The sequence below is a fragment of the Zingiber officinale genome, chromosome 4B (genome assembly GCF_018446385.1).
Source record: "Zingiber officinale cultivar Zhangliang chromosome 4B, Zo_v1.1, whole genome shotgun sequence".
Lineage (NCBI taxonomy): Eukaryota > Viridiplantae > Streptophyta > Magnoliopsida > Zingiberales > Zingiberaceae > Zingiber > Zingiber officinale.
Genome location: NC_055993.1, coordinates 99,693,596 through 99,715,625, shown reverse-complemented (window position 1 = coordinate 99,715,625; position 22,030 = coordinate 99,693,596). Strand labels below are relative to the sequence as shown.

The window sequence follows — 22,030 nt, the reverse complement described above, 5'->3', positions numbered from 1 at the left end:
AAATATTAATTACTTTTAAATATTAATTAAAATTTAATTATTCAAATGTAAATATTACGAAATATTTTGAAATTCAAACTTAATTATTTTGAAACTCAAACTTAAAATACTTTTAATAAATTCAAACTTAAATATTTTAAAATTTTCAAATTCAGACTTAATAATTTTTAAAATTTAAAATTGGCTTAAAAATTAACTTAACTTCATTTCACATAAATTTATAAGATGAACATATTTGATAATTTAAAAAGAGTGAGATGGAAAATCAAAATTCAAAAAAAATAGATAATAGTTTTTATATTTTTTTTTCTATGCCCTAGACCACTCAAGGTTAAATAATTTAGTTAATTTTTTTAAGGCATTAATCAAAGGGGAGAGAAAGGAGTTAAGTTAAGTTAATTTTTTTTAAAAAAAATTAAATATTTTCTCAAAGTTAAAGTTTTTTTTTAATCTCAAAATTAAATATCCTTTTAAGTTAAAGTATTTTTTAAAAATTTTAAAGTTAAATATTTTTTATAAAAAAAGTAATTTCTTTCAAAAGGTCAAAGTATTTTTAAAAAAGAAAGTTAATTTTTTTTAAGGTTTAACTATTTTTAAAAAGAAAGTTTAAATCATTTTTTTAAAGACAAGCTTAAATATTTTTGAAAAAGTAAATTTAAATATTTTTTTTATCTGGCTAAGTTTGTTTGGTATCTTTTTCAGATAAATACTTAACTAAGTTTTTTTAATCCTTTTCAAAACTAAGTAACTCCTATTAAACTAATTTTGTTTAAAGTGATGAATTTAGGGGGCATAAAGTTAAATTTTTGAAAGAAATTGAAAGTTAGTTTTTTACTATCTTCACAAATTAATTTTCTCTCTACTTAATATTATTTTTAATTTATATCAAAGGAGAGAGATAAGTTAAAAGTTAAGTCAAACATAACTTAATATTTTTTTTTGAGGACTAAATTAAGGGGGACCCAAGCTATTTTGTAGGAAACTAACAAAGTTGTAGGTTTGGATTTTGCCTTATTCGGTCGACCGAGCGTCCGAATCAGTCGACCGAACTCCCAAGCAAAAAGATCATATTTTAGCTCACAATGAAATTTTGACCGAGGGATTAGTTGACCGAATAGGGAAGTTCATCAACTAAATAGTGGATAAACATCGAGTTGATCATACCAGATAAGCCAGCGAGAATAGCGGGATCGGTCAACCGAACGGCAAGATTGGTCGACCGAATGAAAACTCATTCGAAGCGACAGAATCTGGATGAAAAGCCAGGCCGATTCAGGCAGGATCAGTCAACCGATCATGGGGATTCGTCGATCGATTAGCCTCGAGTCAAGCACTGATCTCGAGATTAGTGGATCTGGATTAGGTTCAACTCGGCTATAAAAAGGGGTTCGACCAACGGTTTCGACAGCAATCATTCCAAGCATCTTTAGCTTCTGTACGCTGCTCTGATAACCTCTACGATGCTCAAACTTTGCTCTGACGATGGAAAGCACGACCTTCCAGATTCTTAAACGTTGTTGGTATATTTTCAATTGTAATAATTAACTTATAAATCTATTGTACTCATATTTGTACTATTTCAAATTGATAGTGAATTGCCCAAAGTAAACACTCAATGAGTGTGCGTCTTGGAGTAGGAGTCGTCACAAGATCCAGACCATGTAAAATTACTTGTGTTCCTGTGTATTCTTTTACTTATTTTCCGTTGTGTTTTATTCTGTGTTTTTCGAGAATTATGAAAAATCCATGAGTGTTATTCACCCCCCCTCTAGCACGTCTCGATCCTACATATCTTGGACGACCAACTACCACGACATTACGCGTCATTGACAATCGGGAAGTACAATGGGGCAATCGATCCAGAGGACCATATAAAGTCATTCAGAAGCATCATTCAAGAGGTTTACTATTTACAAGATGAAAATAGGAGAAATCTTGAGAGACCCGGGAGTGCAAACCATTTTCAGCTCTATAGGGTTGGGTGAGATGTTTGTAATTAAATTCGGATGCATTCGTAGAAATGTTTGTTCCATGAGTGGAAGAGAATCTAAATGAAAATCCACCAAGTGTCCTAGAATTTTGAGCCATCCAGCTAAGTTATAAAGCAAGTAGAGTTTTTGCGTCAAACATGGAAATCGATAGTCGAGCGACAACTATAAACCCTCGAGCGGTGATGATTAAAGCCAAGTAGCCGCTATAAACTCTCGTTACAAAATTAACAAAAGTTGAGCAGCGACTATAAACCTAGGACCAACGAGAAATCAACAACCGAGCAATGACTATAAACTCTAGCCTGTTAAAAATCAACTACCAATGGCAACTATAAACCCGAGAGGTGACGAAAAGCATAAGCCGAAAGACGGATATAAACTCCCACTACAAAAAGCATAAGTTGAGCGGCGACTATAAACTCTTGTTAAGGACTATAAAGCCGAGCGACGGCTGTAAACCCTTGCATGCAAGAATAATAGCCAAGCGGCGGCGATAAACCATAGTATCATCATCCGAGAAGGTAATAACAACCGAGCAACGACTATAAACCCTAGCGCCATCATTCAAGAAAGCTCGATAGTCGAGCATCGACTATAAATCCTAGCGTCATCATCTAAAAAGGTTGACAACCGAGCGGCGGCTATAAACCCTAGCAACATCACCCGAGAAAGGTCGATTGTCGAGCGATGACTTTAAACCCGAGCACAACGAAAATTGTCAGTCAAGCAGCGACTATAGACCCTGGATTAAAGGAGAAAGTTTCATATGCTGAGCGGCGGCTATAAACCCTTGAGCATTGATAATGAAACAGCCAAACGTCTGCTATAAGCCCTGCAGTCATCGTTTGAAAAAGGAGTTAACAGTTGAGTGATGACTATAAATCCCTGAGCCGTAAAACTGTGAACAATTGAGCAGCGACTATAAATTCAAGCACAATGGGGAATCAATAGTCAAGCGGCGATTATAAACTCTGGGGTTGCAAATAATCAATAGTCGAGCGACGACTATAAACTCCGATTCAACTGCCGAGTTGCCGCTATAAACCTTTATTTGTTAGTTGGCAACAGCCGAGCGGTGGCTATAAACTCTAAACTCTAAGTTTGAAGAAAGTATTTAAAGCCGAGCGGCGGCTATAAAACTGAGCATACGCTATCGAGACTTTCGAATAAAAACGCAAGTGTGAAACACTCCTAAACCGACCAGGCGAATCATAAGTGAGCAAAGAGGAATCTCCATATGAAAACATCAAGAGTGGTAGATAATCGACCCGATCGAGCCAAGCGCCCGTTCTAATTTTCTACAATGAGATGTCGCTCGGCCATGGTTCATAGGAGATTCAAAATATTACACGGGGTGACTAAGTTATATAGAAAGAATAAAGAGGATACAAAGCAGGCAAATTCTAAAGCGTCAAATGGGGGCGCAAGGATTAGTGCTTCGAAAAATTTACAAAGGTTGTTCCCTGTTACAAAATGCTAGAAGAGAAAAACTACACTAGATCGGCAATGACGTCCTCAGGGAGCGAGGCCACAAACTCATCCTTCCAAATGGATGTATCGGGGGCATCGACAGAAAGGTGGCCGCCATCCTTTCAGCTCGGCATCTTGATCGATGATTTTCTGTTGCTCTACCAATCGGCTCGATTGTTCTTAAGCCAAAGCTGTCTTAGTCTCCTTAAGTTTCTTGTTCAAGGCCCGAGCCTCTAGGTTTTTCTTTTCCAGGTCCTCTATGGTGCGGAGTTTTCGAGTGTTCGCCGATTTGACCTTGGAGTCAATCCTGGGCATGCTTGTTTAGCCACTCGAGCTGCTAAGCCTACACCTGGCTCTTATTCTTTTCTACCAACAGTGCTCGCTTGGAGCCCACCAGTTGTTTGGAAGACTTTTCTAAATCCTCCTTCAGTTAAGCGACCACATCGGTGAGTACTTCAATAGCAGCTCGAGACACACTTGCCGCTCCTATCGGGGCCCGCAATTGCTTATTTTCGTGCTCGAGGAAGGCCAACCTCTGCACATTGTCAAACTCTCCACCCACAATTGTAAGAAGAAAGAATCCGAACGGCATAGCAAAAGTGAATAAAAACTTTTGAGGAAGCTGTAAAAAAGAATCATAACGTAATGTACCATAGTGGATCTCTGAGTGAAGCTATCAGACAACTCCCCGGACGGAATGGTCATCGCCCTGTACTTGGCATCCACCTAAGTTTGGGCCAGAGGACCCTGGATGTGGATCGTGTGCTCGGGCGATCAGGGTATATCATCGTCTGGAGAGCGCCAGGCGTCAATAGGTAGGTGGCTTAGAGCCGATGGATGTCTGTGGCCGATCAGATCGGAGGGCTCTAAAGTCGCCTGACCCTTGGATTTGGACTTAGAGGAGCAGATAGTGGAAATTGAAGCCACCAAATCGGTCAGTGGTTGGAGAAAAGAAATTGGCTGCGCAGGAATCTTTGTTGGTTGACGGCTCGAGCACTAATGGAGTCTGGTCAGACAAAGGCGACATTGGCAAAGTAACCATCCTCTCTGGGACGATAGAAGACGAGCTCTCACCTCGCTCGGACGAGAGTCAGAAAGTAGGCACTTCCATAGGTGCTGGTGTTGAGGCTCCCGAGCGGGAGGTACCCTCGGAACGGAGTCTCTTTATCCGCTGGCACTAAAGTAGCAGCTCGTCAAAGCCTGCGAACTCGGATGACACCGACTCAGACGGTACGCCCACTGGGACCATGGTAGGCCACATAGGAGGAAGCTCCCTAGTGGTAGCGGCGACACTGCTCCCTGTTACTCGCCTCGCCAGTCTAGTCAGTCGAGCTGCCGACCAACGGAGGTCTGTGTCCTTCTAGCTTGGTCGCATCGCGAGCATTGATCTCGATGTCAAAGAGCTTGCTCTTGCCGCTCAGCAAGGACTTCAACATGACTTCGGCTGTAAAAACGAAAGTGAAATCATTTAGATTCTAAGGCGATATAGGAAGAAAAAGTTTACCTAATGAGCCGAGCAGCCATGAGCAGACGGGACTTTAGTCCAAAAATATACAAAATGCCTTTGTGCAGTAGCTTATGTATGTGGTACTTTTGACCAATCAGATGAGCGGTCGCTTGGAGATAGGTCGACTCCTAACAATACTTGCATAATGTGGGAGTCTTCATCAGTTCCATTTGCCAGCTTTTCCGGAATGATGGTTGCTCAAGAAGGTGAACAAAAAAGTAATGTTCCTTCCAATGCTTGTTGGAAGAAGACATTTTATCAAAGAATACAGAGCCCACTCAGGCTTGTATAAAAAAGGTTCCTGCCTCAGGGAGCTTGGGATAGTAAAAGTAATGAAAAATGTGGGGGACGAGTGGGATGCCATACAAGCGAAACAAGATTACCATCCTGCATAAAAGCCTAAAGGAGTTCGGCACTAATTGGGCCAAAGGAATATGGAAATATCTACAAACTTTAGAAAAGAAGGGGTGGATCAGGAATCACAGATCGACCGAAAATTGGTCTTTGAAAAAGGTAAGCCGTCCGGAGGCTTTTGTGGGTGTGCATACGCAATGAGGATGACAATTTGGTAATCCTTGGGGATACCATACGTCATCTGCATTTGGGTGACCTTATCACCGTTAAAATCAGATTCTATGGAAGTGTACCATAGTCCAACGACGGGTGGAGGAGGAGAACATGCCATGGAAAACTGATGAAAAGCAGAAATGGAGACAATAAAATAAAAAAGATCTTAATAAAGATGAGGATCGTCGGCGAGGGGCAAAAGAAGAGAGAATTGGCAGAAGATAGGGCACGAGGACGAAGATGCTACGAAGTATCGAAAATGAAGAGGAGTAAGGGTTTAAAAACCCTATGGACGACTGCTCGGGGTCGTCCGATCTAGGGCTTCGGAAAACAAAGCCTCAATCTGGCTGTTGAATTCGAAAAGGCGACCGTCACATCAATCACAGATATCTCTACCTATCACATCAAACATGCAGCGATAGAAAGTTGGACAAGTGGTGCTCTGTAACGGGGAGCATTAATGAGACTTAATTTAAGGACATGGGTGGCATGCTCGGCATTAATGGATAGAGATTTGCACAGTCTTCAAGAAATCGGGATGACGTTAACGACCATTATAAGGCACTCACTCACCAAAGGAAGCGACGAGAAGTTGAAAAATTGCTAAGTGTTGCCCATGAACATCCCGAGCGAACTGTGTCGGTTGAGAAGTGGTCGAGCAAAGACATAGTCATAAAGTGGCTCATCGGAGATTAATCATTCCGTTTCATAGCCGAGCGACGACTCTAAACCCATGGAAGAAAGCAACTACAGTATTTACCACAACCGAGCGACGGCTCTAAATCCGAGTAAAGTCGAGCGACGACTATAAGCCCTTAATCGGTGGAACTCAAAGTCGAGCGACAGTCATAAGCTCTTGATTAGCGAAGATGTGAGCCAAGCGGCGGCTCTAGAACCAAGAATGTCGGATCTGGCGGAAAGGTTGCTGAAGACACTACTTGCTCAATCAGTCGGACTTACAGTCTCCTTTGACTAGACTTGAGGGGAAGGATTATGATGCGGTGGTAAAAGGAGCCCGCCAAGGATGAGTCAAAGGTGGGAAAAACAGCCGACATGGAGGTCAAAGTCAAGGTTGTCAAAGGCATGGAATCACCAGGTCACCAAAGTTGGTCGAGCAGGTGGCAACGGGCTGATCGGTCCTGAAGGGTTCGATCAAGCATGGTCGTCCACTCAGCAAAAGGAGGGCCCAGGATCAGGGTGCCACCTGGAGGCTCGTCCTACCAAATTGCTCTTCCGGTTGAGCGATAGGAAGTGCCCCGATAGCCGGATGAGTGAAGAGAGGAGAACAGATATTCGCAACTGTGACGACCCTATAAGGGCTAATTCGACCGAACCGCCTGCCCAGCCGTACGAGGAACAACTTATCGAGTCGAGCGACCGTGGAGAAGAACAGTCTCGAGCGACCGGGCGAGGAATCTCGACCGAGCGGCTCCCTTGCTCGGCCAAATAGTGGGACTCCTTGCTAAGTTCATTGTATCCTTCTAGGAGTTAGTGTTGCTGACAATAGGGCATGGTCTGTAGACAAATCGTACGGTGGAAGCTTCCACTGTCATATCAGGGATTTGCACGCCATGTTAAGGAAAGGTGTCAGGGACACTTTCTTGACTTGTCCTTTCATAAGACAATTGGGAAGCATGCGCGCGCTTTGAGAAGTGTGCACATACGCTATAGGGCTACTATATAAAGGGGGATCCATACACCAACCAAGGTCTACATTATTAGTGATTACACTCTTGTTACTGCTACAATTCTCTTTGTTCTTCACTATTGTCGGTGACTGACTTGAGCGTCGAAAGGCCAACGCCAGAGACCCCTTCCTTGGCCCGACACTGATTTCTTGGTTTTGTAGAGCGGAGCGGAGTCTTCACATATTCAACCGTAGATCTACATCCCCAGCCAGTTGTCTTCAACGCTTTCAGACAAGATTAGTAATAATAATGAAACAAACACTTATATAACAATGAAACAAACACCTATAATGACAGTATTTTTTACCGTCGTTATAGCTTCAACAATCGTTAACCGTCGTCATTTTCATTGACGACGGTACATATAACCGTCGTTGTTGTTATTGACGACGGTACCTATGACTGTCATTTTTGCCATTAACGACGGTATCTAAACCCATCATTATTATCACTAACGATGGCAGTGAATACCGTTGTCAAGAGCTATTAACGATGATATTTTGTTTCCCGTCACTAATCAATTCCCGATGGATACTTTTAGCTACACCTTATGGTATTTAATTCCATCGTTGATGAGCTTTAATGATGGGAATTGCCCCTTTAACGATGGGATTTCCTATTGTTAAAAGGTCTTTTTTTAGTAGTGAATGGTGGGTCCTCGTTCATGGCCCATCTATGGTTCCTAAATTTATCTGATGATAAATAGAAAACCTCAACGAAGCCAAGCTGGGCACCTTCAAGTCTATGAAAGGTAAAAATAAATGAACACTTGGGCTAATAATAAAATTGCATGCCACTTTTTTCACCAAATGATGGCCTATTAGGAGTGTCAAAAATAAACTTGACCCGATAATTCGACCCGAGTCGACATGAAAAATATTGGATTAGGTTGGAAATTTTAGGATTAAGGTCAGATCGGGTTGGACTCGAAATCTGATCCAAATTTTTTTTTTTTGATTGGGATGGGTTGGGTTTAGGTCAACTCAGGTTATGACCTGAATTAAGAATAAGGTCACTCATCAATCCGAATCCACTCAAATTAACCAATCTTTTAATATTTATAAAAGTTCAAAGGTGAGTTACACTATTATAGTGTTACTTATATAAAGACGTCTACATTGGAGAAAAAGAATAATTTGGATATAAAATTTATGGGTTAAAAAAGAGAGTACTTTTTAGTTTTTACCGTATGGATACAAATAATAATTTTTTGCTAATTTAATTAAATATTTTAATTTAGAAATATGATGTTCAGAAGGGAATTTTAGTAATAATTTTTTTATTTCATACATTATTTCAAGACTCGGTAAAAAAAAAAGTAAAACGATGGAGAAGTGGAGCTTAAAACTTAAAAGTTATTTTGTGAAGGTTGAATTTTTTTTTTTTATTTTGTATTGATATCATAAATTTTCACTGTGTAATATTTATTTTGCGAAGGATTTGAATTTTCTAAATAATTGTCAATTTCCCTAGCATTACTTTTACTTGTACCATTCTGTCGCTTTTCTGCACTTTTTGAGATAGGGCCAGGACAAAAAAATGTAGTTTTTTGTATCTACAGTTTGTTGAGATGCTTGAGATGTATCTCAACTTTTGCACTTTTTTGAATCTGGAGATTCAAAGATGATAGGGCCAGTACAAAAACTACAGTTTTTTGAATTTGTAGTTTTTTTAGATGCTTTAGATGCATCTCAACTACTGCACTTCTTTGAATATGCAATTTCTGTACTGGTCCTATCATCTTTGTCAAATTCTTTTCCCTTGACAATTCAATAGGGGTTCATGGCTGGATCAACAAGATTCTTATTTGGGATGTAATACCATTTAGTATTATAATGGTAAGAGCCTCCCCTTAGGTTGCCTTTGATTAGAGATTCCCATAAAATTTGGAACAAAATAGATTCAAGAATCTAAGTTGATATGTCGGACTTCTCATCTTCTCTGTAGTTTTTTGTTTTTGTTTTTTAGAGGATGCATATCTTGAGAGTTGCATACTTGCATTCCTACACATAACACATTATATGATAGATCTTTAACAGCAAAGTCACAAGGGTTTACACAATTAAACATTTAAACTCTTATATTTAAATATTTAAATATATGAAATCATGAAATATAATTATCATATTCAGTGGTTTGTTATTATGGGTTTAAAACTTTAAATTAAAATATTATTATGTGCTTTGAATCTATATTTAATTATTTTATTAAAAAAATAAAAGAATAATTTCAAAAAATCAAATCAGGTTGGCGGGTTGCTGGGTTGGAACGGGTTGGCGGGTTGTTGGGTTGGAACAGATTCAGGTTCATAGGTTTCGGATTAGAGTCGGGTTTAGGTCGGATTCGGATTGAATATTTTTTTTCAAAAACTACCAAAATTATTTATATTTTTAAATTTAAATCAAACTTTGAATATCATATATATTTTTCAAACTTGAACTCAAATATCAATATTTTTATGTTATTCAGCTTGATTCAATTTATTTACACTCCTAACTGTTACATATAAATAATTTTATAATAATTTTAATATTGTTGTAGTGATTTTGATAAAGTTTTTTTAAAAAAAATAATTAACTTAATAAAAAAAATAATTTGAAAGTGCATATATATATATATATTAGATTGAACCCTAGAGGTAAAATCTTAAAAAAAAATAGATTGAAAATTATAACCCAATTGGGATGCATGAACCTTAAAATAAAATCTTAAAAATTATTTTAATTAATTTTTTTAATTCAAAATTTTAAAAATATAATAATAATAAATAATAACATACGATATCTATTATTTCGATTTTGAATTTTAAAAAATCAATATTTCCTTATATATAAATCTTTAATCATGAATATATCCTCTAAACATATTACAATACTCCATAAATACTTAAATTTATTTTATTTTTAATTTTTCTTTTTACTAAATATTATAACCCAATTGGAAAATCTGAACTCTAGAGGTAAAATCTTTAGAATAAAAATAGCTTACAAATTATAATCCAATTGGGAAGCATGAATCCTAGAAATAAAATTTAAAAAATATTTTAATTATTTTTTTAATTCAAAATTTAAAAAATAATAAAAAAGAAAAAAGAAGTGCGGGATATCCTGCGCAACTGTACACGTCGCGCAAGATATCAATATTATATATATATATATATATATACCCAATCAAACTAACTACAATATCACTGATACTCATTATGCATTAGTATCATTATGCATTATATAGTAATTATGATGCAGCTATTAAACGTTGTAACAAGTCCGGTACTACCACAACTTATAGCAATTATTCTTAATTGCTACACTAATATTGGAATAAGATAATTCTCTGAAAAAACATGATAGAACGCTTTTTACTTTTTTTTTTAAATGCTCTTTTCAATTTTTGGCCAAAGTTTATTGGCTTATTCTTATTTTCAAAGATATCTTCTATTTTACCTATTAGAGATACGTTTTTTGTTCACAACTTTTCATGGTCAAAAGAGTCGACTCGACATGTTTAAAGGTTGTGTATAGTTCAGTCACGCGATGACGATGGTTATGGCGATTTTTTGATTTGTCGAGTAGTGATGACGATGGTTATGGCGATTTTTTGATTTGTCGAGTAGTGAGGTGATGACGTCAATAGGGCTCTTCACAATACAGTCGAGCTGTATTGCTTCATGGCGAAGGCTTGGACTGGCAAGCAACTTGTAAATCATCCAGCTCAGCTGCCACGCCATGAAGAAGCACTTGGTGCCCACACGCTTCCTACATTGTGTTTATATTTCTACTCTTTTATCTTTTTAACAAGGATCAAATGCGTAGTTGATCAAGTTGCTTATGGATAACTGTAACATAAAATCGCCTTGAAGTGATAGTAAATTGACTTAAGCAAGTTCTCTTATCGAGTTATATCGAGCTCCAATATTGGATAATGCATGGCAGTAAGCAGGCCGTGAGGATCACAAAGGTGAGGATCGAGCAGATCAAGAAGAAGAAGAAGCAGGCGGTGGTGTGCATCGACAAGAAGGACGTCGCAGGCCTCGTCGCTGGCTGCTGGCAAGCCAACGTCTTCGAAAGGGTAGAATTCTTGAGTTTCTACTCTCTTTTGTCACCTTGGTTTGTTCCATGAACAAAGATGTTGTTGAAACAGATGGACGCGCTCATCCATGAGATGAACCTCGTATCTTGCTTGCGACGAAATGATCAAAACGTTCTGCGATTGCATTGTGGATCAGCTTCCAACCCTGCAAAAAACAAAGTATAAGAAGATCTCCTTGTTTGCTTCATCTGCCTCAATTTACGAGCTCTTGTTTGCTTTGATGAACAGAGATTGCCCTGAAGAAGCCATGGAAGCAGCATCAGACACTAATTTTCGCCGCAGCAAGATTTCACGGTTTGCCAGAATTACGTGATCTGAGGTCTCTATTTGTAAAACGAGAATGGAAATGCATGGAGTCATCTGTGAATTCTGAGGTATTCATCTCTTTCTTTGTTTCCAGTCTTTCACACACACACTCTCTCTCTCTCTCTAAGAATCATACTTTCCTGGCAGTTTGCTGAGAAAACAAGGAACAAAGCTTTTTCAAGGGAGAAGAAGCTTGAGCTGATGAAAAATATTGCTGATGAATTTGATCGACCAAAGGAAATTGTATTACCACAGCATGAGGAGATTAATGACGTTGTTCAGAAACATACCAGGACTCCTTTAATCCAGACAACATCGAAGCTCACCGAAGTCGAAAATTTGATGAGAAATGTGAGCTTGCACAGAGCATGGCAGAGGATCAACATGAGCTGGATTGTAGTGCAGTGGAGAAAGGTGTCGTTTCAGTGGAAATTTTGAATGCAAAACGAGTGAATGGAAGGGCTACTCCATACACCAAAGCAGAGGCAATTGATAGAACAAGAGGAAAGGTAGAAGACCAACTGAACAAGAATACGAGTGGAAGATATGTGAATCCACCTTACCTTGGTCACCCAAAAACCAGTGATACTACAAACAAGGTTGGAGTTTCTCAAATTGAGAAGCCAATGCCCCTTATTGTTAGGAGAAATAGTAAGGAGCCAATCACTGATACCAAGGATGATGCCGTTAGCATTAACAAGCCAGCAAAAGCTAAAGTTACTCCTCAAAGAGCTTTCTTGTTGCCATCAGAATCAGTTAGTACAGCTGAAGCTAAACAAACACATGTTCGAGGGAAATCATTGCAGTTGGATCCATCAAGGCCTAACCGCAGTCGAGCCCACCCAAGACTGTGAGATTATGATCAGTTGGTTGCAAAGTTTTCTGCTTTGAAGAATGGTTGAGGCAACATAATTCCACAATCTGTATGTGTTTGTAATTTCTAGTATCAGGATAAATAAATTGTCAGCTCAATATGTTGATGCGAAAATACATGTTATTAATAACCATAGGATTGAATAACAGCTACTAAATTTTGTATAATACCAGAGGCCAAAACTACAACTGCATTCTCCTAGCCATTGTCGAGTCGACGCATCCAACTGTCTTGTATCAGTTAGAATTTCCCTCCCCAAAGAAACAAATCAAACATTCATCAATATGGATACCAGTGCCCAAGAACATCACTAATGTTGCATTCCAGACTGATCTGGGTTTTCTGCATCCTCCTCTTCTGGATTTTCTTCTCCTTCTTGCTGCTGTTCTTCCTCCTCTTCCTCATCCTCTTCAGGAGGGTCTTCTGGCAGTGGATGTGGCAATGGAGTCTTCATTGGGCTGAATTGTGGAAATATATCTGGTCTCCTGGGAGCCTTGGGCCTCTCCCACTCCTACATCAAAACAGATGGATATATTACTTCTGACTGTGCTAAAGGAAAACATATATTACTCCAACATACTAATTCCATGTACTATGACACAATGTATGCCATCGACTCATTGCCATCTTCATATTATATACTCATTAGTAGTTACTAAAAGTAGACATTCTGTTGGAAGAACTAATCCTTTATAAATGGGCATTGGCCGATGCACTGTGCATGAAGCATGCTTAATATCATCTGATCTCTTTTCCTACAAGTCTACTCGCATGAAGATTGTCTCCATGACTTTATTTCCGCTCCCTTCCATACTTTCCTATTTTTCACCCAAGTAAACCAAGACAATTCTATTAACCATGAAATCAATAGACCTTCAAGTGGGTGAGCTATACACCAAAGCATATTTGCAAGTTACATGAGAAAAGCAGGAGGTTCTCAAAAATTCCAGCCAATATACAGATGTATGGCCCAACAAGAAAAGAGAACACAAAACGAAGAAGAAGAAACAAGATGTGCTTCCTGGTGTTTTCTCCAAACACACGTTTGTAAATCAGATGGTAGAACACATCTATCCTTACACCTTACAAAATTGTACAAGCAATTCTGTTTTCTTACAGTCCACTCCGTCCTTTATCCCACTTTGTAGAAGCATCTGAGCTCCAAGTTTCACACATTGTTATTATGATGATCTCAAAATAAGCCTGTCTTGGACGCAATAGGTTTGTTGGGAGAAGCCTAAAATATATTAATTCTGTTCCAAACAAAAAGTTCAACTCAACACATAGAATCAAACTATAACTCTTTGCAGAATTTGTTTTCCTAACTTATCCACATTTCAGTTCTACAATCAGTAGCAATATTCAGGATATATGATGCTTTCTCATTTCTCTTCAGAATTTCTTAAAGTGGATGTTTTAAGTAAAATAAGAAGCCTGCAACCTCTACAATGTCTTCCAAACAGAGTTATGGTAAAGAAACTTGTTTCAAACTGATCATGCATTGGATTCTTATAGTATGTGAGGAGAATTCCTGAATATCATGCACTGCCTTTATCAGCCTTATTGAACCACATTATGTCCTCTTCTACATGGTTTCTGATTATATAAAGTGGCACAGAGCAATGGATAGATCATTGGAGGCGTCCCATGGTTGCAGTCTCTGCGTTAGTGACTCCACTCATGTATGTCGGTCATCTTACCTTGGTACCTAGCCACACAGCTAAATACAAACTGTTGGATAACTCATCCACAAAGTAAAACTGTGTATAGGTAGTTTGTTTTCTGACATAAATATTACTGTTGAAGATTGATAGGACATCTATGAAGTGTATGTGAAAAGTATTTCACGATTAATTAAATGTGATTTTGCCTCTGTAGGCTGGTCTTATCTCTAACCTAATGATCCATCCATTTCCACTAGAATCTCCTTGGATGTCTTCTATACATGGATACACCTGTCCTTGGATGGAATTATTACATTTGGAAAGAATGAAATATGATTGTCTCCTTGCAATCTACCTCCTACTCCATCATTAGTGTTCCAAAAATCTAAGCACTAATGCTATGCTCTGAAAACTTAAAACTTAGATAATAACATGTTGCATTACCAAATTTTCATGTTTGGCTCAGCCACTATGTTTGCATTTTTGTACATTATTGCCATTTACCTCCTCACTGATGGAAATTTCCTACATTTCTTAGTTTCAAAGTAGAAAGAAATCCCAAAACTCCATAGCAACTCTGGACCTTAATTCCCACAAAAAAAATTTTGACTCTCACCTATGTGCCACAGTGAATTATATTTTGAATCAAAATGGAAATCATTTCCACAACGAACACTCCATTCACTTAACCTAAACCACATAATAATCTCTCCACTCTTGCTGATTTTATTCCGAATAAAACCCATAAATTAGTGAGAATTCAAAGAAGGGTATCAAATTTAGCCTCAAAAGTGAACTAAAACATCAAATTGAACCATCATACTCTCTAATAAACCAAAACAAAGGACAAAGGAACGAGCGGCAGGCATACGATTGGGAAATCGAGAGGCGAGCGACGGGTTTTCCTCTCTTCTTGTGGGGACATGCAGACAACACCGTGAATCCTTCCTCGGATTTTCCTTGTCGGCAAAAGGGCGCGCCCGCATCGTCCGCCCAGGCCCAGAGCCACCGCCTGCGCCTGTTGCGGAGGCCGAGAAAGCGACGCGCCCGATGAAAGACACCACGACGAGGAGGCCATATCTCGCCGGAGTGGTCAAAGCAGGGCCGATAGGTGGCGGCTGCAGAGCGGCGTATTTGGTCGGGCGCTTGGCCTCCACACGGTTTTTTTTCGTAGCGGAAGCGACGAGGAAGCGACAGCGGAGACCGCAGAAAGTCAGAAAGTATGACTCAGTATCGGGTCCGATTCTCTGCAATGTCATCCGAAACCCGCACCGAAAAACATTTGGTCGGATCCGCAACCGTTCTTCTAAATTGGGCCTAAAATGGGAGCTTCCTGATTGGCAAAATCTTTGAGGCCCACTTTACATAATTACATCTCTAAATTTGTCCCTCCTTTTTTTTTTTTTGTGATACCATCAATGAATTTTTTTAACTAAATAACGAATTAACTTTTTATAAAAAAAAAAAACAATAAACCTTTTATCACAGGTAGAAATGTACTCAAATCTAAAGAAAAAAACAAGAAAAAAGTTACAAACAATGTCATCAAATTCAAAACTTGAACAGTTCTGGGAAAAGGTGAAAGAACAGAAGCTACAGAAGTATCCAATGTTCCACTGGAATCCAATGTTCCCCTGTCTTTTTATCACAATTCTGTCTGAAAAAAAAACTATATATATTGTCATCTCAGAGTCAAACACAAGGTGAGGAGTCATCTGTTAAATCTCTTAATGAAGAAAATATACATTTATTTATGCCCTCGTTTTTTTTTTAATTTTCTAATCTGTGCACCTTCTTAATTGTGAACCCCCTGGAGAAAAAGACAAAAGAAGTATCATTCATTGTTGGTAGCCTTTCACTAGCTGTAAGGACTTCAATCATTTTCTTACTCTTTTGCAAAATGAATCCTTCTACAATTGATTGTTTAGTGACTTTTCAACTCAAAAATGTGGTTTTCATTGTAGTTTTTTATATTCACAAGCGGATATGCATGGAAAAAATAAATACAATTCTCATTAGAAATGAGTTGTCATAAAGAATTTATTTATTGTTTATAGGATTTAAGATTTAAGATTCGAGATTGAATGAAAAGAATTCATTTCTCACGGACTCACTTTCCTTAATTGGACCGTCATCTTCTAAATCTTTTATTGATTCGAACCACTGGATGTCTAATTATAGGTAAGATGGACTATTCGCATTAGGAGTAGACCATAATTAAAGGATATCCCTAACTAGGTTGCTATATCGCTATCATTCACTTGATAAGAATGTAAGACCTACCATGTCCGACTTCCAAATTAATTCACACGCTTTCATGTTTCATTATTTTATGACACTTTGATATCTAGTTTTAAAATCACTACCACCCTTTTATATCTCTTTATATATCTTGGGCAATGCACGTGAGCGCCTCACCTCTTTGCATTGGAAGCGCCTCCCATGTAGAGAGGCGCTCACACGCATCGTCCAAGGTATCATATTCATATATATATAGTGGTCGGGTCACTTGGAATTGATCTGATCGATGCCTAAAGCGCATTCAGTCGAAGTGCCTGAATCACTTCCGAGCACCCCGACCATTCAATTGTCGATGAACAATGCGTACAAGTTGTCGGAGAGTATATCAATTCCTTTATATATATAGTTTTAATATATTGCTCAGTTACACACCTCCTGCACAACTAAAATATTTTTTTGATTTAAAATTTTTTTATATTTAATACTATAACACAACTTCTAAATCTTAAACGTAAAATCCTAAATGGCATAACAGCTAACAAAAATTTGTGCATCTCAGTCACACAGTGTAAGTCTACAAGTCCACACCATAAAATTGCTATATATATATATATGCACCCCATGAGCACCCAAATTTTTTTATTTAATTTTTTTTATGCTTAATACTATAACTCAACCCCTAAATCATAAGCGCAAAAACTTATTGGCATAACCGATAATTTAAAAAATAAATAAATAAAACACCGATTTACATGATGTGAGAGGCGCCCACGGTGAGTGATCACCGCGGGTGCCCAGGTGTGTGTGTGTATATATATATATAATGCCCTGGGCACCCACGGTGAGTGACCACCGTGCGATGCAAATCACATGTTGCAGACTATCGTCCGTGACCGTGCATTTCAGCCTTATTTATTTTATTTTATTGATTATTGTTTTTCTTATGGGTATATCATTTAGGATTTTGTCTTTAAGGTTTAGGAGTTAGATTAAAGTATTAAGCATAAAAAAAATAGATGTCCAGGGGATGTACATCCTAAGGTAGGTAGGGTATCATATTTTATATATATAGCCAAGAAGACAATTTTAGATATTATCAAGTTTATATATAGAGAGGGGAGATAGCCTTCACACCCACTATGGACGCCCCTCACTTGATCCGAGGGGCCTCCCGAGTGAGGGGTGCCCATGGTGGATGTACAAGCTAAAATCATTGTGTGTGCATATAAATACAGCTACCGAAACAGTGATTTTTTTTAAGCTCCTAGTTATACCAATAAGCTTTTGCTTTTAGGGTTAGGAGTTGAGTTATAGTATTAAGCACAAAATACTTTCAAATTGAAAAAAAAAAATTAGGTGTGCACGAGGTGTGCATGGTAAGGTGTGTAGGGTGTGTGTGTGTATATATATATATATATATATATATATATATATAGAGAGAGAGAGAGAGAGAGAGAGAGAGATGATACTTTACACATCTTTAAGTGAGCCACTGTAGGCGACATCTGATGTGGGTGATCTGATGTGACCAAAATCCATTTTTTTCCCCCTCTCCCATCTACATGCAACAATTCTTTTCTCTCTCCTTTGATTGCATGTAAGATAGTACTGTTTCTATAAACTAGTACCAAGATGTACTGATTTGTAAAAACCAGTACTAAGGTGGTGCTAGCATCACCAAACCAACACCATCCATCTTAATGTTGGTCTGTAAAAACTAGCACTAAGGCGGTGCTAGCACCACCAAACCAGTATTATCCACCTTGATGCTAGTTTACGAACCAAATGCTAATTTCTACAAACCAGCACTAGGTGGATGGTGCCAGCACCATCCACTTTAGTACTGGTTTGTAAAAACCAACACAACATGGTGCTGGTTTGGTGGTGACAACATCGCTAGCATCATCTTGGTGCTAATTTGTAAAAACTAATACTAAGGTGGATGATGTTGGTTTGATGGTGGCAACACCATCGACACCACCTTGGTGCTGATTTTTAGAAATCAACACCACCTTACATGCAATCAAAGAAGAGAGAAGATCCTGCCCCCGCGGGCTGGATCAATCGGTTAAGGCGTGGCATCCTTGCACAATGAGTTGTAGGGTCGAAGGTCCACGGACGCGCACTGGATGAATAATCTGGGCCGGCTGTGTTAAATTCCGGAGACACCACGCTTTACCCGGGCCAGCATTCACCGTTGATTTACTTCCTCCTAGGATCCCTGTGGGGCCAGGCCTAGGGGGCCGCTGGGCGGCGGGACCGCCTTTTTGCACAAAGAAGAGAGAAGATCCTCCTTCGTGTTGGCCTTAGGATGAGTTGGCGGGGGCGCTGGGGGCGAGCGTATTCACCTTTTTTTTTACCACCAAAGAAGAGAGAACATCAATTGCCCACGGAGCTATGGTGCATCGGTAGGGCATCTAAGTTGTCACTCAGGTACCTGCGGCTCAATCCCCAACTATGGTGAATTTACAATAATTTTTCCTTCAAATGGGGCACGCAACCAAAGATTGTTTGGCTTCTGGACTGCTCACCGCGAGCGCTTCCCAATTTATCCTAGTGACCAGTGTAAAACTTCCATGGACATTTTTGCTCCCTAGGCTATGGTGCAATAGTAAGGGCTCTCAGTTATCTCCAGGTACTCATGATTCGATTCCCAGTTATGACGTATTTACAAGGATTTTTCCTTCAAATGAGACTTGCAACTAAGGGATGCTGGGCTTCTGGGTAGCCCGCCGGAAGTGCTTTCCGATTTACCCTGATGGTTGATGGGATACTTCAGTGGAGTCGGGCTGGTCACCCAGGCTTGACGTTACCCAGCCCGATTAATCATTTTTTTTAAGAAGAGAAAAGAGAGTTATTGCATGTAAATGAGAGAAATTAAAAAAAAATTGCCCGTGTCAGATCGGCCACATTGGATGTCGTCCATAACTACTTACATAAAGGTGTGTAGGCTATCATTCTTTTATATATATATATATATATATATATATATATATATATATATATATATATATATATATATACACGCTGCAGACCCCGTTTTGATTGTTGCGTGCCCTACGCCTCACACACCCCGTAAGCACCTAGTGTAATTGATTTTTTTTACTTTTTATTATTTTAAGCTCTCAATTATTCCAATCAGATTTTACCTTTGGGTTTAGGGGTTGAGTTATACAAGAATGATACCCTGCACACCTTTATGTGAGCGACATTCGACATGTGCGATTTGATGCGACCAAAATTATTTTTTTTAAATTTCTCTCTCATTTGCATGCAACTCTCTTCTCTCTCATGCATGTAAGGTGGTGCTGATTTTTACAAACCAGCACCAAGGTGGAGTTGTTCTTTAAAAACCAGCTCTAACATGCTAGTCTTTAAAGACCAGCATCAGTACGTTAGAGCTAGTTTCTACAAACCAACTCCAACATGATACTGGTTTTCACTAGCACCAAATGTTGGAGTCAGTCTTTAAAGACCCGCTCCAACGTGCTTTAAAGACTAGCACTAACACCAACACACATTGGAGCTGGTTTCTAGTAGAAATTATAAGTACCTCGGGTTGGTTTTGATGTGGTCAACCAAGTCAAGTTAAGTCCTATTGTGTTTTGATGTTTGTATCTAAGTGTGCAAGAACTTAGGAACACAAGAAGTCGAGTGGAAGATACGGCAAACAAAAAGGATGACACGGGAATTGAGTCGACGGGCTCTGTGAATCCGAGGAACGAGAAGCTGCGGAAGAGTACACCAGTGGAGCGAGAAGGACGTGCATGGCGCTTTCGATGGACGAGAAGCAAGAGTGGAAGGCTGCTCGAGGATAAGGCCGGAGTTGGGCTCAGGTGAGCTCAGCTCTGGATGGCTAGAGGATCACCGAAGTAACTGGAGTCCAATTCGGACAAAGTTAACGCTAAGTTGACCTAGTTTAGGGCCTGAACCAAGTCTAAGTGCCCGGAGTGGGTCCGGGCGCTCGGACCCCTTGCACCGCAAGGGCACCTCGACGAGTCGTTGCTACGGATGACATCATATGTCCACTTCCACAACATTCCAGGCGCCCAGACTGGGTCCAAGCGCTTGGGCGAAGATAAAGTTGCATCCTTGGACTATTGCATAGCCGTTGTAAGCAGATGAGATGCACCACTAGGGGCACTTGGACTGAGTCCAGGCACCAAGAGTTGCCACATCAGGAAAGGACTATTTTTCGACCAGTGAATTATAAATAAAGTCCCGATCTTCTTCATCCAAAACAAGACTCGACAACACTTTATGTATTTTTATTTCCACACTATACTTTATGTAAACCCGATCGTCTCGTACTTTCTTTTTATTTCATTCTAATTTAATTAAGTGCTTGTCTAACTTAAGTCAAATTTTTTTTAAAAAGGTATTTTTATAATTTCAGATAAATCACTCTCTCTTGCCGACTGTACAAGACCAACAAAAACTAACTTCAATGTAGTGCTGGTTTGTACCAGCTCCAACGTGCTAGTCTTTAAAGACCAACACCAACGTGCTAGTGTTGACTTTTACAAACCAGCTTCAATTTGGTGTCTGTTTCTTTAAAGACTAACTCCAACAATTGATGCGGACAAGTTTGCTACGGCCTACGGATAAGTTTGCTACCGACTCATTCACAACTAAGTCAATTTCCTTTTTTTTTTGTTTTATTTTTTTTAAGCTTTCAGTTATGCCGATAAGATTTTACCTTTAGGATTTAAGGGTTGAGTTATAATATTAAGCGTAAAAAAAAATTATATAATTTTTTTTTCAAGTTTCCATGGGGTATATGATATAAAGTCCTTAGGATAACAAAACCCTATATATATATACACACTAATGATATATTGCGAACTCATCCGTGCCAAGCGTATTTTTTTAAAAAATAAATTATTTTTTTTTAAGTGCTTGGTTATGTTAATAAGAAATTTTTTTTAGAATTAAGAGTTGAGTTATAATATTAAGCATAAAAATTTTAAAACTAAAAAAATATTTGAGGTTTGCACGAGGTGGACATGGTAAAATCTTTAGGACTATAGATATATATCGAAATATTTATGTTGTGGACGTGACATGCGGACACCATCCGTACTGGTATAGTTTTTACTTTTTATTTTTAATTTTTTTTAACTTTGTCAATAAAATTTTAACTAAAGGATTGACAATAGGTCCTTAGCATCATACAGACCTTAAATATATATTTTTTTAATATATTTAATACTATAACTCAATTTTCAAACCCTAAGTAAAAATAACCGAAAGTTAAAAATAAAATTCAATAAAATAAAATCGAAACGGTGAGGTCGCGGACGGCGTCCGCAGGCAACCGTCAGAATCGTATATATATATATATATATACGGCTTAAAAAAAATGTAGCCACCCATTTTTTGTCGTATACGTAGACATACCTGCCCTGCAGTTGGAGGAAACCGTCGGTCCCACATTTAAACAACGAAAATTTATTGTATAATTTCCATCAGCCGTCTCGTGCGGACAGAAGACAGCGAGAGAATCGATTGATTGCGCACGCAGAGGTATTCGTTGCCTGTCTGGTGTCTTGTCCGAGACGGCGGATCGAGAACCCGACAGCGGCCGCGGCCGCCGACACTTGTTCTTGGATCCTGTTTTACTCTTCTTCTCG

At 38.8% G+C, this 22,030-nt stretch overlaps 2 protein-coding genes across 4 annotated transcripts; one reads left to right on the top strand and one right to left on the bottom strand.

Moving 5' to 3' along the window:
- The first annotated feature begins 11,024 nt into the window (after window positions 1–11,024).
- LOC121975706 lies at window positions 11,025–12,511 on the top strand. Of its 3 annotated transcripts, XR_006110403.1 has the most exons (4): window positions 11,025–11,291; window positions 11,364–11,471; window positions 11,541–11,686; window positions 11,766–12,349. XR_006110403.1 is itself a non-coding variant. In XM_042527524.1 (3 exons), the coding sequence occupies exons 1-3, from the start codon at window positions 11,145–11,147 to the stop codon at window positions 11,550–11,552; spliced, it is 267 nt and encodes an 88-aa protein (XP_042383458.1). In that variant the 5' UTR covers window positions 11,025–11,144; the 3' UTR covers window positions 11,553–12,349. The 3 variants fall into 3 exon arrangements, 2 of the variants coding, with proteins under 2 accessions (XP_042383458.1, XP_042383457.1); XM_042527524.1 differs by having other exon boundaries at window positions 11,541–12,349; XM_042527523.1 differs by lacking the exons at window positions 11,025–11,291; window positions 11,364–11,471 and having other exon boundaries at window positions 11,505–11,686; window positions 11,766–12,511.
- A 19-nt stretch (window positions 12,512–12,530) lies between these two features.
- Window positions 12,531–15,370, bottom strand: LOC121975707. The gene is made up of 2 exons (XM_042527525.1): window positions 15,028–15,370; window positions 12,531–13,003 (listed from the first exon to the last, which is right to left on the bottom strand). The coding sequence occupies exons 1-2, from the start codon at window positions 15,232–15,234 to the stop codon at window positions 12,803–12,805; spliced, it is 408 nt and encodes a 135-aa protein (XP_042383459.1). The 5' UTR covers window positions 15,235–15,370; the 3' UTR covers window positions 12,531–12,802.
- Between the last annotated feature and the right edge of the window lie 6,660 nt (window positions 15,371–22,030).

Coding starts and splice junctions, on each gene's coding strand:
- LOC121975706 (XM_042527523.1), top strand. CDS start 11,987: ATGGCAGAGGATCAACATGAGCTGGATTGTAGTGCAGTGGAGAAAGGT.
- LOC121975707 (XM_042527525.1), bottom strand. CDS start 15,234: ATGGCCTCCTCGTCGTGGTGTCTTTCATCGGGCGCGTCGCTTTCTCGG. Junction 13,004..15,027: donor CGCCTCTCGATTTCCCAATC/GTATGCCTGCCG, acceptor GTTTTGATGTAG/GAGTGGGAGAGGCCCAAGGC.